General features: G+C 47.1%; 1 protein-coding gene across 3 annotated transcripts in view; it reads right to left on the reverse strand.

The window, feature by feature from the left end:
- Window positions 1-11,808, reverse strand: part of LOC140688711 (ankyrin repeat domain-containing protein 26-like) — a 50,185-nt gene extending 38,377 nt beyond the window's left edge. For 2 of the 3 annotated variants that reach the window (XM_072948440.1, XM_072948439.1), the window contains exons 1-8: window positions 10,291-11,808; window positions 9,512-9,626; window positions 9,187-9,360; window positions 6,155-6,261; window positions 4,707-4,844; window positions 3,177-3,259; window positions 961-1,113; window positions 299-350 (exon numbers count right to left, since the gene is read on the reverse strand). In XM_072948440.1, coding sequence (XP_072804541.1) covers window positions 299-350; window positions 961-1,113; window positions 3,177-3,259; window positions 4,707-4,844; window positions 6,155-6,261; window positions 9,187-9,360; window positions 9,512-9,626; window positions 10,291-10,505 — 1,037 coding nt within the window. In that variant the 5' untranslated portion in view covers window positions 10,506-11,808. Of the gene's footprint in view, window positions 1-298; window positions 351-960; window positions 1,114-3,176; window positions 3,260-4,706; window positions 4,845-6,154; window positions 6,262-9,186; window positions 9,361-9,511; window positions 9,627-10,290 lie in introns of those variants that run through there. The other variant, XM_072948441.1, reaches the window with a different exon arrangement.
- Between the last annotated feature and the right edge of the window lie 3,798 nt (window positions 11,809-15,606).

Consider the following 15,606-nt stretch of genomic DNA (forward strand, 5'->3'; position numbering starts at 1 on the left):
GAGAAAGCAGAGTTGGGAGCCAGGCTGCCTGATGGTTAAGTCACAGGTTAACTACTTGTTAACCATGGAATCATGGGTCAACTAGTCAACCTCCTTAAGCTACAGCTGCCTAATTAACTAGAAGTAAGCTATAACAGCACAGCTACTCTGCAAAGCTGTTGTGGTGACTGTACGAGGTAACAAATGTCAAGTACATAACACGGTGTCTAACCCAGAGTAGGACACTCAACAAGCCTTGTTTCTTTTCTCTGTGTTCCCTCAGTCAGCATGTAATTTTTAAAAATCCATAAAATCCTACCGGCTTACAGAGACGTCTTCAAGCCTCGGTGCAATCTTAATCACTGAAATCTCTATTAAAGAAGAAAGTAAAATAGAGTTTATACGGGCAATAGAAAAATACAGAATATTAAAAGTATGAGATCACTGTTTTGTTAAAAAGCATTCCATTGGGACCACACCTGGAGACTACACACTTGAGTGAATACGGAGTATACTCCTGGTAAGTAATTAATGCATAAAAACCACTTCCCCTCCTTTATATTTATCAAAAAAAGAGGGTGTTTATCCAAATTTGATATTTTAAAGTGAACTGCTGTTTACAAGGACCAAAATCCCAAACTTTATGAGACTCACAAAAGAATGATAATCATTAGTAGAATCAGTATCATAAACTGACAATGTCAAGCTTACATAGCATGGTATTTCTGGATGATACCCATGGGACAAACCCACCCTGCCATTCGGCTTTGTCAACCTCATGTTGTCTGGGCACGGTCATCCCTATTCGCTCACATACAGTCTAGGGCTGCTTTCACACTGCAATGGCAGGCATGAGTGGATGTGACAGACATCACATGGTCTAAAATATTGACTCTCTGGCCCTTTACAGAAAAAGCTTGTGCATCCCTGCTTTATGTCATAACAGGAAACCCTAAGACTCAAAGGGCCGAATCTTCTTACTCTTCTGCTCAACATTCTTCAGTGGATCCATGTGGCTGCCATTGCTGGTTCCCAACTCGACAACCTTTTCTTCTTCGTTGTCCTTGCTGGACAATTGCAACTTTTCTTCGATGTTTTCTGCCCCAGTATGCGAAGAAGGTAAGCTCTCCTTAGCTGCGAAAAGAGAAATGATTGTCTTACGGTCATCACAGTAACTGCATTTCCTTTCCCAGTGGCTGCTTTAGGAATGAGCATGTGATGTAGCCCAGCCAATAAGATGCTAGGGGAAGTCTACCGGGAGCGTCTCTGTTTCCTTCCTAGTTAACAGGAAACATGCAGAGAGAAGCAGCCCTCCTCGCCTGCGGATACTGTCAGGTGAGAAGATGACGCTTGGAGCTGCTGCCAATCAGCAGACCAGGAAAGGCGACATCAAACACCAGCAGCCTCACAGCTGAAGGAGGGACAGCGTCTGGGATCCTGATGACATCACCGAACCTTCTAAACAATCCTGACTCCTGTTGCTCTAGCCAGTTACTTAGGGCTCCTATTATTATTTGCACCTAAAAGCATTCTGACAAATTTCCCAAGGTCTACAGCAGACCTACTTCCTATAGTACCAGAAAGGCTTTCAGAAGCGTGCCTGAGCTAGGTAGTCACCTCGTTCCCAACCATTCCTACAGCATCCTTTCTGCACCAACAAAATGAAACTCATCGATCCTGCAAAGTTCACTGGCACATCTTAGCCTCTGCACCGCTGTCCTTTCTGCCAAATGTAATCTTCAAAGATGTCCCGCCCACCAAACACTGAACTTCTGCCTCCTTCCCTGGCAAACTTCTACTCGCTCTGCGTGGCTTACCTGACATCCAACCCACTTTTAAAAAACTTCTTTCCTCACCATGGACTTAAAAGTATTTGGTACATATTAAATACCAATAAAAAATACATAAAGACAGTTACAAAGTCCTAGTGGGCTCTGGGACACAGTAAGCACAGAATAAAGTAAAGCCAATCATAAAAATGAGGATGACGGTAGCAAGCTCCCGGAGGCCAGGAACTGTGCTTGTGACCTGTTTGCATTCTGTAACGTCAGAGTGGTGCTTAGCACCTAAAAGACACTTGATAGTCATCTGTTAAGTGGATGAATTAACAGATAAGAATGTTTTCTTTGAAAATCCTGTTTAAAAAATATACAGACATTAACCAGGGACAACTCTGTTGTGTTATGAGCACCTTGAAGACTAAAACTCTGTCTTTTCCATCTTTGTATTTCCTACAACAGAAGTTCTTTGCTTGATCAAGGTGTACTAAGTTAAAGGTGCCCTCATACAGTTCAGACTGAACAGCATGCTAGGAGTCACATCTAGGCAACACAGTCATCATCTTTTTTTTTTTTATGTGAAGCACTTCTGTACTTTTTTTTTTACAATTTGTTGAGTCCTGTCCTGAGTATTTATTATGACAATCCTTTAACTAATGGCAATAGAAAATCTTGTTCTAACAAAATAGTTTCACGACAAGTATCCCCAAAAAAGAAGAAATCATCTGGCTCTCATGCAGACAACGTATCTCATTCTGTTTGCACTTCTGAGGAATGAAACTGGTGAGAGCGAGCCCTTGTTGGTGTAATGATGTGAAAAGTAACCAGTGCTTCTCAGCAAGGCACTGCTTTCCTGACTTCTGCCCTATCACTAGGTACCTTTAAAAAACAGTGTGCAGTATGCTGCACACTGGCCCAGCTGTGCAGCTCTAATTGTTGGCCATTTGTTTACAGCACCAGGAAGGTAACGCTGAGCTCCCAGTTATAAAGACAATCACTTTTTAGTGAGACTAATCACTATGCAATAAGTAGCATTCGTTTACCCAATGTAATCCATTTGCTGTAAAAATTAAAGAGCCAGTTCTGTAACAAGGCCAACTTGTTATAATGTTACAGGAAATGTACAACAAAGTTAAAAACCTGTTTTTCTTATTTACACAAAGATGTAATATGGGATTTCAGGGGCCTTGATTAAATAAATGAATTTCTTTTCAGACAATATTGTCTCAGATTTTAAATTACCTACAATTAACTTCTTAAACAATTCTGAATACTAGACCATTAAGAAAAAATTAATTAAAAAAATAAAAACACACACAAAATTTACACACTGGCTTTTTTCACTGCTCTTTCATTATCAAAATTTCCTCAATCTTACTTTCTTTATCTATGGTAGGGCCAACAAGAGTAACTTATTACCAGAACTCTGTCCTAGGTCGCTATTTTGAGGGGGAATAGCTGGTATCTTTCCGTCTCTGTAGTCGACAATCAGTTGGGAGAGGCTATGTATAAAAAAATGTGATAAATATTACTACTTGAATACTAATATGAAAAACAATTACCAAATGTATTAAATTCTTAGGTTATTTCAGACAGTATCACAGGTAATATCAAAACTTCAATTGCCCCATGTATTTCAAATTTGTGCAACCTACACTTTTAAATTTAGGATGTAGAATTCAAAAAGAAAAAAAGTAAGGTGAAGTAGTCATGAACTGAGGGCACTACAGCTCAGTAAGTTAACTAGAGCGAGCCTGACACATACAAAGTATCTCGAACTCAGAAGTCCCAGCTCTATAACCAACAGCTATTTGTTCCTGGACAAGGTGCTTCTCTTCAGCTCAAAGTCTTCCTTTATAAAACCGGGATCTTACTGTCAGGCAGTTAGTTATTAATACTCATAAGAGTATTATGAAGATTTAATGAGATAATGTATCCCCCAGATGCTCAGAGAAATAGTGGAAGAATGGAATAATTTGTTCTTGAACTTTAATGCTGGAACTATTTGAGAATCCCAAATAAAACCCAATGTGTGTTTTCTTTCACAGGTGTAACATTTAAATGTGGTAGTTTTCAGAAAATTTTACAAATTACGGTGATTAGCTGTTCTTCATGGTTTATACTTCAGGGCACCTCAGCTACTATATAACTTGCAGTTAAACTTATTTATAAATACATGACCTCATACAAGCATATGTATGAGAACTAAACAAGCCGTCACGCAGAAGTTTACGTGTCCATCGCCACGAAGGCCGCGGAAACTGGATCAGCACAGGCATCCCGGGAGCAGAGGTCAATCACGACCCGACTGCAGGACCAGTTTCTTTTTCCTTTTCTTCTTCTAAAATTTTATTAAAGGTCTTTAGAGAGCAACATCCAGACCCCAGCCCCAGCTGCCGAGGAGATCCTGTTAAAACCAGTTTTAGTACCAACGCTGCAGCAACAGAATCAAGGGAAACAAGAGAACGATTAGCATGCCCTCGCCCTGCCCCAGTGCCTTGTGGGAGAGGACTGTCACTGTGATCTTAGGGAATCCCTTAGGTTCCTGGAAAATTCAAGAGGAAGATTATAGAAGAAAGTCCCCAAAGGAAAATACAGGATTTCCTGCTCTACTGAACATTTCAAGACCCAAATAACTAGTTAGAAAAATCAGATATGTGGCATTATTTGTACTCCATGCACAGGGGTTACACTGGGATGAAATGGAGACCAGTAGGATCCTAAGGATAAAGGTCTTACAAACCCTGAGATAAAGAACCCTGTGCCCACTGCTCCATCTCACTAGTCTGGCCTTTTGCTGGTTTCCAGCTGGTGATGGGGAGGGTCTCACTGCCATCCCCAAAGTGCCTGCTCCCAACTAGGAACTCTCACCTGTCACATAACAAGTCACAGTTAGGTCATTTCCAACCTCAGTTTAGAGATAACTGGCACTTTAATGTAAACACTTACTGTTTAAAACCATTACAACGAGCATATCGTTCAGCAGACAGTCCGTGTACATCCAGCAAATAGGCATTAACACCTTTCTGAAGAAGCAGCTTGACTGTGTCCGGTGAGTCATGATATACGGCAAGCATCAGTGCTGATCTAAAATAAGAGAGACAACTTCACTCTTAGGAACTTAGTTATTTAGCTTAAACAGTTAATTTGATCTATTTTACCAAGTTAATATCCTGCCCACCCCCGGAGAACTGACCATGTACATGCTCGAGTGCTCATCTCTGCAAATGACCTCCAAGGCCAAAATGGAGGGACAAAAAAGAAGCCTCCTGTCTTACTTGGGTAGCACATAGTAGAAGTTGCTAATTTAAAGTCCTCTGAAGGACAAGAAAGGATGCTGAGGTCACTGGTCTGAACTAGGAAAAGGCTTAAATAAAGGATTCCCTATTTCTTCCCTAGTCTGAAATATAATACTTTAAAATCAGCTAGAGGTCAGGTAAGGAGAAGCTGTTTGCAGGCTGAAAACAGTAATATGAATAAAAATGGCAACAAAAATAGTCACGGCTGCAGTGAATCACGCTGAGGAGCATGTGCCCGGCACTAACCTGAAGAGTCTACGTGTGGTCTTTCTTAGGCACAACCACCCTTGAAGGATGTACTACGACCCTCCTTTACGTGTCAGGAAACATACTGGGTGGTACTAAGTCATGTCCCCCAGGTAACACCCCTGACCAGCAGGAGGGCTGGGATTTCAACCTCGTCTGACTCTAAAGCCCAGCTCTTTCCTCTTTATCATCCACCAAAGACTTGTCTTCTTTGAAGGGAATGTTTATTCAATGACTAAAGCTATTTTTCTTCCTTCTATCATTATCAATTAAAAATAAAAACATCAAAATGTACTAGAAATGAAAAAGGATAAGAACTGATGAGCCCACAGTATCTGGTGATAGTTACTCTCTTAGTGATACTCACTTAGTGATAACCTAATAACATCAGTATCCTTCAAAGAAAGTAATTTAAAGCAGAGTCATCCAAAAGACAAAACAAACTCCTCTTGGTTTAATATGCGTCTTTTAAGAAAAAAATATATACCAAGAAAAGGTTAAAACAAATTATAAAGAATGAAGAAATTCAACACTGTCTCATAAGGTAAATTAAAATTAGAGTCCATACTAATAAAACTAAAATGAAATCCCTGAACTATTGTAAGATTGTATGACCAAAACAATCAGGTTGCAAATGACATCAGTCACTATCATAAAGGAAGATGAATCCTGCTGCATACTGCTCTTTGTGACACCAGGCAGAATAATTGCTTTTCTACCTAACTGATGATGTGTTGATTCTAAGTTAATCCTCTTCTTATTAGGTTAATCTTCCTGATTGGCTGTTACTACTCTAGAACAACATTAAGATTAAAAAAAAGAGAGAGAGAGAGAGAGAACAAACTATTGTACCTTTGCAGCTTGTCGACTGCATGTACATTTGCCCCGTTCTCTATCAAAAGTTTGACCATTTCTTCTTTGTTCTTCCTGACGGCAAGTAAGAATGGTGTCAAGTTATACTGTAAAATAGTAAAAACAGTTGACAATGTACAAAATTGCATACAAATTTCAAAACTGAATTTAAAAACTTAAGTCTCTGAACTTAAACATACACTATAAAGTAAATAAAAACTAGCCCCTTCCTCCTCGCCCCTCTGTGCTCCTTCTCTTTAAAAGGTTCCTCCTTGACCTCTTCCAAAGTTTCCCTGTGAAGTCATTCTCTGACACTCACTTCAGACATTTGCTGGTTCCAAGAATCTTCACTTCGATTGCAGCGTGTGTCAGGCATTCTCTAGTTACCTTACTGCTCAACTACTACTCCTGACACTCTAAACACTGCTCCAGAGAGAACCATTTAGCTACTGAATCAACTACACTTCTAAGGAACCACGCTGAGGAGAAAGATGCCATACTGTCTGTCTGCAACATGCATAACCTATCCAATTACAACTACGACTAATCTCATAAAGCTTGCAGACTTTCCACTGGGAACATGATTATTTGCATGTAAAGAAAAAGTTTTTCTTAAACCAACTTATAAATTCTAATTTGAAAAATTCCATCCCACTCTTAAGGGATTATTATAAAATACGAAGTAGACTATAAGTTAATATAGACTGTCTTTAAAATCTTGAAATATTTATCAAAATATACAACAGGAATTGGAAATTCAAATGCTTACAGAGGCAACATAGGCGGCCCGAGTAAGTGAAGGTCACAAGTGAGGACAGCACACCGGAGGACACACGCCCCGCCGAGAAGGGGCCATCTCTGCAGGGCAGACCACATAGGCCTGGGCTCAAGGGGGACCAGATTTGATTCTTTAGGAGAAGTTCTGAAGTGCAAGTCTCCTAAATTTTAAATGTTGACTCAATGTCTGGAGACAAACTGAACATATCCAGGCATGTTTGGTCTATAGCCCACTTGTGTTTTTATGTTTGCTGTGTTTCCAAACAGTTGGGTATAAATCAAGTATTTGTATGTAAAACCTTGCCCTTCTTTAGAATCATATGTCTTACGCACAAAAACACTGGGCCCCAACATGTAATAAAAATTGTGATTAAGACTCATAATACCCACTTCAAGAATTTTTCCAATGCCTACTAAAACTACAATCTATCTGTATCAAATTCTCCCTGATTGTTAATCAAATGGATAATTAGGTCATGAGACGGCCGAAACTAAATTATTAGAACATTTCCAATAAAAAGAATGAAATAATGCCATTTGCAGCAACATGGAAGGACCTAGAGATTATCATACTAAGTGAGGTAAGTCTGAAAGTGAAAGAGAAATCCCATAGGATATCACTTAATATGTGGATTCTAAAATACGATACAAATGAACTTATTTACAAAACAGAAATAGACTCACAGACATAGAAAACAAACTGATGGTTACCAAAGGGGGAAGGGGGTGGGAGAGGAATAAATTAGCAGTTTTGGACTAGCAGATACAAATTACTACATATAAAATAGATGAGCAACAAGGTCCTACTGTATATACTACAGGGAACTATACTCAATATCCTGTAATAAACCATAATGGAAAAGAATGTGTGTGTGTGTGTGTGTGTGTGTGTGTGTGTGTGTGTGTGTGTGTGTATCTATATAAGAATGTACATATAACTGAAAAAGAATATATATAACTGAATAAGAATATATACACACATATATATATGTATATATACATATAACTTAATCACTTTGCTGTACACCAGAAACTATCTCAACACTGTAAATCATTAGATTTTAATTTAAAAAAAACTGTCACCTTGATTATGCTAGGGCTCAGTGAATCTAACAGATAGATTGCAAGAGTCCATCACACAGCTTTAACCAAAAGAAGGCTCATGATTTCCTATTACTGCAATCAGAAAAACCCTGTTGACCTAATGACCTGGATGGGAACAAAAGGTGCAAAATCTTTAAAGGGTCCGACTCTACTTATTGAATCACTCACCACAAGCAAGTTTCTAAGACTGTCTGAGTGCCACTGAATGATCAGTGGTTAGAACGGAAAAGAAGCCATTCCTCAAGGCAATAGATGCTGCCGGTAATATTGCCAGGAAGAGACGGATAAAAGTCAGGCTAACACGGCTGGAAAGGAGAGCACTGAAAGAAGCAGCATCTATCAAACCCCTGCTCTTCCAGAGATGTCTTACTTTTGAGATCTGTGAATCTACATGTATTACACGAATCTATTCAATAGTCCTTAACCAAGGGTTGTATCAGAATCTCAGGGAAGCATTTCTAAATACCTGTGTCTAGACCTGAGTACATTTATACAATCAAAATCTTCAGGGGAGAGCCAGGAGAAAAAGCAGGCGGACCAGTTTCACCATCACTTGCTCCCCACCTACAGCCACAGCCCCGCAGGGGAGCTACACCAGGTTGAGCATGGAAGACCCCAAGGTGAAGGTGTACGTGGAGGGCCATGTGGCCACCAGCACAAATGAATGCCCCTGCTGGCTGTCAAACATGACCTGACCTCACTTGCCCAGGTTCTAGAACCTGGGATCCTGGGGTGCTCAGGGCCTGTGGCTTGCTGCCTCCCCTGCCCAGCTGCAGTCACCCAGCTCCCCCTGCTGGGTACTGGGTTCCTTCCTCCTCCCACCCATCCCCAGGCAGGCAGCCCGCCCTTGCCATCACTTCACTCCCCGCAAGCCTTCATCTTCTGTAGGCTCTGAGCCTACCACCCACTCCCAGGTAGTTCCTAATGGGAAGTTGTTCCTTCTGGGGTACAAGTGTGGCTGGGAGACAGAGCTCTGCCCTTTCTGTGGGCACTACCTCTAGCCTCTGGCCTTGGCTTTGGAGTTGTTTCCATGATAACAGGGCCTGATGTATTGTATTCAGTATACATATTACTATAAATAAAACACCTGTAGCTAGAAAAGACCCTGTATTTCAAATATCTTGTAAATAAAGTCAGTCGAGCTGCTATACCTTGTTTATCGCCTCAATATTTGCATCATAGCGGAGCAGCTCTGCTGCAATTGATGTATTTCCAGCCAAGACGGCGTAATACAGAGCAGTGTTTTGATGGTCGTCCGCAAGATTTGGGTCAGCACCCCGTTTCAGCAGGATAGTGACACACGCTTCTTTCTGGCATTGTACAGCCTGTTGGTATCACACCAAGAAACAGACTGTAAGTGCTAGGCATTCCAAGTTAACATTCCTCAAGTTCCAGCAGTTTGTTATATTTAAAACAGATAAATTCATTTTTATTCTAAGTAATTAAATCCAATCCATCTCACGTGCTGCTACACACCTTGATGAGAGCTGTCTTGCCTTCCTTGTCACGAGCATTCAGATCACACCAACACTGTGTAAGGAGATCCACCACTGGTGACTGGCCGCTGGCGCAGGCTAAGTGTAGGGCAGTCCTGCGAACATGAGAGGACTTTTTAGGAAATTAGAGTGAACTAGTTCGAAGGTACAGTTACTCATGTAATTGTAAACATTCAACAGCATGCTATTCCTACCCCTTGAAAACTAACATTTAGTCTTATCTTACTTCTTTCTATGGGGAAAGAATAATATTTATTAGCTCTTATTACTCACCGCATTAATGGGAGAACTACCTGTTTGAATAGAAAGGGCATGCTGTTGAGATTCAGATCAACTTGGGTCTGGCTTCCACTTTAACACTGTCCTTATTAGCTCTCACTTAGCCTGTCTGTGCCTCAATTTACTCATCAACAAAATGGGTGTGAAGTAGTAGTTATCTTACAGGACCCCACTGTGATGCTTAAATGAAAAGCTATGCAAAATGTCTGGCAGTTCCTTGCACAAAATAATAGCTCAATAATCGTTGGTAATATTATAATTGTTACCGTTACTATTTTACAAAGACAACATTTCAATGAAGTAAAATGATAGTGCATCTACTTTGCTGCTGCAAGGATGAGAGAGAACGCTGTACTTCAGTGATTCTAACATGCTCATAGTCTCACACTTCAACATCTCTCACGTGGGAAGGCAATTTAAAATTCACGTCTTAACAACCATAGTTGGCAGCTCCTCCCAGGCCCGCCCCGCCGCTGTTACCTGTTCTTCCTGTCTCTGCTGTCTATGACATTTCTCTTATATGTCAGCAACTCCTCCACTGTACACTTGTCACCTAAATATGCGGCTTTGTGGAACTCCTTTAGCTCACACTTATGGACATGATACCCAGGCACAGGCTTCTCACGATTCCTGCGCTCTCTCTGGTGGATGCTGAAGTCCACCCAGCTCACGAAATTAGCGAGTCTCTTCTTCATCTGGCTTATCGCCTTCCGACACCGCTCACTTCCCTCCTGGTCGCTTGCCACCTCCCAATCTCAGTGCTGGCGCTGCAGAAGAGCCACAGAGGTCTCGCTGCCACACCTTGGCTGCAAAGCTCAACGGCTCGGAATGTTTGGTCCGGAACAGTCGTAGCCTAGCAACAGCACTGACCCTCAACTGTCCCTCCAGAGCCAGTGTCCCTGTGAGTGCGCACAGAGGCCAGGAGGCCAGTGTGCCCAGGATGCAACTGTGGTTAGAGTGGGGTGGAACCACAGGATGCTGAAGGCCTAGTCCCCCAGAGAACTCCCCACCAAAAATCTCTAAATCTCATCCCTCAGTTCATTCCTTTCCCCATTCCTCTGGGCCCCAGCCAGTCTCCAGGGAATTTAGCACATGCAAACAGCAAAAAGCTGTTTTCATGGTTTCAGAGCTTGTGGCAATACGTCTCATTAAGTACCAACTTGAGAAACCAACACACGCTCTACAGATGAAATGGAAACGTGTTTCCGCACGTCTGCTGACACTGCTCTGTGGCTCAGCCTGATGTTTACACGCTTTCCTCACTTTATTTTATCTTTTGCTTTTATTGCCACCAATTAAAACTTGAATCAATTTTAGATTTATGTGGGAGCATGGTATAACACTTCAGAACTTTTTAACCACATGACTATGAAAACACCACGTTAGTTACTCAGCGAGGCCAGGCTGCAGGCTGACCACTTGCAGGAAGGGGCGGAAGGCAGGGCATACCTCTTCTTCCTGGCCACCTCCTTCCTTCCTCCCTCAGTTGGCTAATTACGGCTTCCAGCCCTGGCAGGATAAAAACTGCAGGGGGAAGCAGAGTTCCTAAGTGGCTGACACTCCTGGTCCTGCATACTCCTCAGCCTGCTCCCTCCTGTGGCTGCACAGTCCTGGGCCTGCACACTACTGTGTCTGCACACTCCGGGGCCTGCACACTCCTGATCCTGCACAAACCTGGGCCAGCACAATCCTGGGCTTGCTCTCTCTTATGCCTACACACAGCTTGGCTTGCACACTCCTGGGCCTGCTCCCTCCTTAGCCTGGGCCTGCTCCCTCCTTAGCCTGCAAACTCCTGGGCCTGCACACTCCTTGGCCAGCTCCCTCCTGTGCCTGCACACCCCAGGGCCTGCACATTCCTGGGCCTGCTTCCTCCTGTGCCTTCACACTACTCAGCCTGCACACTCCTGGGCCTGCACACACATGGGCCTGCTCGATCCTGTGCCTGAACACTCCTGGGCTTGTACACCCATGGGCCTGCAGACTCCTGTGCCAGCACACTCCTGGGCCTGCACACTATTGGGCCTGCCCTCTCCTGGGCCTGCACACACATGGGCCTACTCTCTCCTGGTCCTAAACCCTCCTGTGTATGCACACTAATGGGCCTGTACACTTCTGGGCCTGCACACTCCTGTGTCAGCACACTATTGGGCATGCACACTCCTGGGCCTGCACACTCCTTGGCCTGCTCCCTCCTGTGCCTGCACACTCCAGGGCCTGCACATTCCTGGGCCTGCTCCCTCCTGTGCCTCCACACTCCTGGGCCTGCAAACTCCTGGGCCTGCACACTCCTGGGCCGGCACACTTCTGTGTCTGAACACTCCTGGGCCTGCACACTTCTGATCCTGCGCACCCCTGGACTGTAGGGACTGTACAGTCCCAATCCTGCCCTCTCCTGGACCTGCACAGTCCTTGGCCTGCCCTCTCCTGGGCCTGCACACTCCGGGGCCAGCCCTTTCCTGGGCCTGTCCTCTCCTGGGCCTGCACACTCCTGTGTCTGCAGACACCTGGGCATGCAGACCCCTGGGCCTGAACAGTTCTGGGCCTGGTTCCTGCTGTGCCTGCACACACTTAGGTCCAAACACCTAGGTCTGCTCATCCTGGCCCATCACACTCCTCGGACTGAACACTCCTGGGTCTGCACACACAATGGCCTACACACTTCTGTGCCTGCTCCCTCCTGTGCACGCATACTCCTGGCCCAGCACACTGCTGGGCCAGCACAACACTTGTCCTGCCCCCTCCTGTGCCTGCCCACTCAACGGATTGAACACTTCTGTGTCTGCATATTTCTGGGCCTGCACACTCCTGGGTCTACCTTCTCCTTGGCCTGCCCTCTCCTGGGCCTGCACACTCCCTGCCCTGCTCCCTCCTGTGCCTCAACACTTCTGGGCCTGCACATTCATGGGCCTGCTCCCTCCTTTGCCTCCACACTCCTGGGCCTGCACACTCCTGGGCATGCACACTCCTGGGGCTGCTCCATCCGGTGCCTACACACTCCTGGGCCTGTATACTCCTGGGCCTGCACACTCTTTCGCCTGACCTCGCCTGGCCCTACGCACTCTTGGGCGTGCAATCTACTGGTCGTGCACTCTCCTTGGCCTGCACACTCCTGGGCCTGCACACTCCTCTATCTGCACATTCCTGGGCCTGCACACTCCTGGACTTGACCTCTCCTGTGTCTCTGCATACTCCTGGGCCTGCATAACCCTGGGCCTGTTCCCTAGTATGCCTGCACACAGGCTGGCTTGCACACTGCCCGGCCTGATCCCTCCTTAGCCTGCAAACTCCAGGGCCTGCACATACCAGGGGCTGCACCCAACTGTGTCTGGACATTCCTGGGCATGCACACTCCTGGACCTGCACACTTCTGGGCATGCACACTCCTGGGCCTGCTCGATCCTATGCCTGCACACTCCTGGGCTTGTACACCCATGGGCCTGCAGACTCCTGTGCCAGCACACTCCTGGGCCTGCACACTATTGGGCCTGCACACTCCTAGGCCTGCTCCCTCCTGTGCCTGCACACTAAAGGACCTGCACATTCCTGGGCCTGCTCCCTCCTGTGCCTCCACACTCCAGGGCCTACACACTCCTAGGCCTGCACACTCCTGGGCGTACACACTCCTGGGTCTTCACACTCCTAGGCCTGCCCTCCCTTGGGCCTGCACACTCCTGGTCCGGCCCTCCCCTGGTCCTGAACACTTCTGGGCCTGCACACTCCTGGTCCGGCCCTCCCCTGGTCCTGAACACTTCTGGGCCTGCACACTCCTGGGCCTGCTCCCTACTGTGCCTGTACACTCCTGGGTATGCACATTCCTGGCCTGACCTCTCCTGAGACTGCGGACTCCTGGGCCTGCACTCTCCTCGACCTGCTCTCACCTGGGCCTGTACCCACTTCAGCTGGCCCTCTCATGGGCCTGCACACCCTTGAGCCTGCACACTCCTGGGCCTGCCATCTCCTGGTCCTGCACACTCCTGGGCCTTCTCGATCCTGTGACTGAACACTCCTGGGCTTGTACACTATTGGGCCTGCCCTCTCCTGGGCCTGCACACTCTTGGGCCTGCCCTCTCCTGGGCCTGCACACACATGGGCCTACCCTCTCCTGGTCCTAAACCCTCCTGTGCATGCACACTTCTGGGCCTGCACACTCCTGGGCCTGCACACACATGGGCCTGCTCGATCCTGTGCCTGCACACTCCTGGGCTTGTACACCCATGGGCCTGCAGACTCCTGTGCCAGCACACTATTGGGCATGCACACTATTGGGCCTGCCCTCTCCTGGGCCTGCCCTCTCCTGGGCCTGCACACACATGGGCCTACCCTCTCCTGGTCCTAAACCCTCCTGTGTATGCACACTAATGGGCCTGTACACTCCTGGGCCTGCACACTCCTGTGTCAGCACACTATTGGGCATGCACACTCCTGGGCCTACACACTCCTTGGCCTGCTCCCTCCTGTGCCTGCACATTCCTGGGCCTGCTCCCTCCTGTGCCTCCACACTCCTGGGCCTGCTCGATCCTGTGCTTGCACACTCCTGGGCTTGTACACCCACGGGCCTGCAGACTCCTGTGCCAGCACACTCCTGGGTCTGCACACTATTGGGCCTGCCCTCTCCTGGGCCTGCACACTCTTGGGCCTGCCCTCTCCTGGGCCTGCACACACATGGGCCTACTCTCTCCTGGGCCTGCACACACATGGGCCTACTCTCTCCTGGGCCTGCACACTCTTGGGCCTGCCCTCTCCTGGGCCTGCACACACATGGGCCTACTCTCTCCTGGGCCTAAACCCTCCTGTGTATGCACACTAATGGGCCTGCACACTCCTTGGGCTGCTCCCTCCCGTGCCTGCAAACTCCATGGCTTGCACATTCCTGGGCCTGCTCCCTCCTGTACCTCCACTCTCCTGGGCCTGCACAATCCTGGGCCTGACCTCTCCAGGCCTGCACAATCTGGGGCCAGCCCTTTCCTGGGCCTGCACACTGCCAGGCCTGCACACTCCTGTGCGTGCACCCTCCTCGGCCTGGACACACTTGGGCCTGCACACTCCTGGGAGTGCACACTCCTGGGCCTGCTCCCTACTGTGCCTCCACAATCCTGGGCCTGCTCCCTCCTGTGCCTGCACAACCCAGGGCCTCCACACTCCTGCTTCTGCTCCCTCCTGTGCCTGCACAGTCCTGGGACTGCACACTCCTGGGCCTGCACACTCCTGTGTCTGAACACTCCCGGGCCTGCACACTCCTGATCCTGCGCACCCCTGGACTGTATGGACTGTACAGTCCTGATCCTGCCCTCTCCTGGACCTGCACTGTCCTTGGCCTGCCCTCTCCTGGGCCTGCACACTCCGGGGCCAGCCCTTTCCTGGGCCTGTCCTCTCCTGGGCCTGCACACACCTGTGTCTGCAGACACCTGGGCATGCAGACCCCTGGGCCTGAACAGTTCTGAGCCTGGTTCCTGCTGTGCCTGCACACACTTAGGCCTCCAAACACCTGGGTCTGCTCATCCTGGCCCATCACACTCCTCGGACTGAACACTCCTGGGTCTGCACACACAATGGCCTACACACTCCTGTGCCTGCTCCCTCCTGTCCTGCATACTCCTGGCCCTGCACACCGCTGGGCCAGCACAACACTTGTCCTGCCCCCTCCTGCGCCTGCCCACTCAACGGATTGAACACTTCTCTGTCTGCATATTTCTGGGCCTGCACACTCCTGGGTCTACCTTCTCCTTGGCCTGCCCTCTCCTGGGCCTGCACACTCCTTGCCCTGCTCCCTCCTGTGCCTCAACACTTCTGGGCCTG

Source organism: Vicugna pacos, chromosome 23 (genome assembly GCF_048564905.1).
Source record: "Vicugna pacos chromosome 23, VicPac4, whole genome shotgun sequence".
In the NCBI taxonomy this organism is placed as follows: domain Eukaryota; kingdom Metazoa; phylum Chordata; class Mammalia; order Artiodactyla; family Camelidae; genus Vicugna; species Vicugna pacos.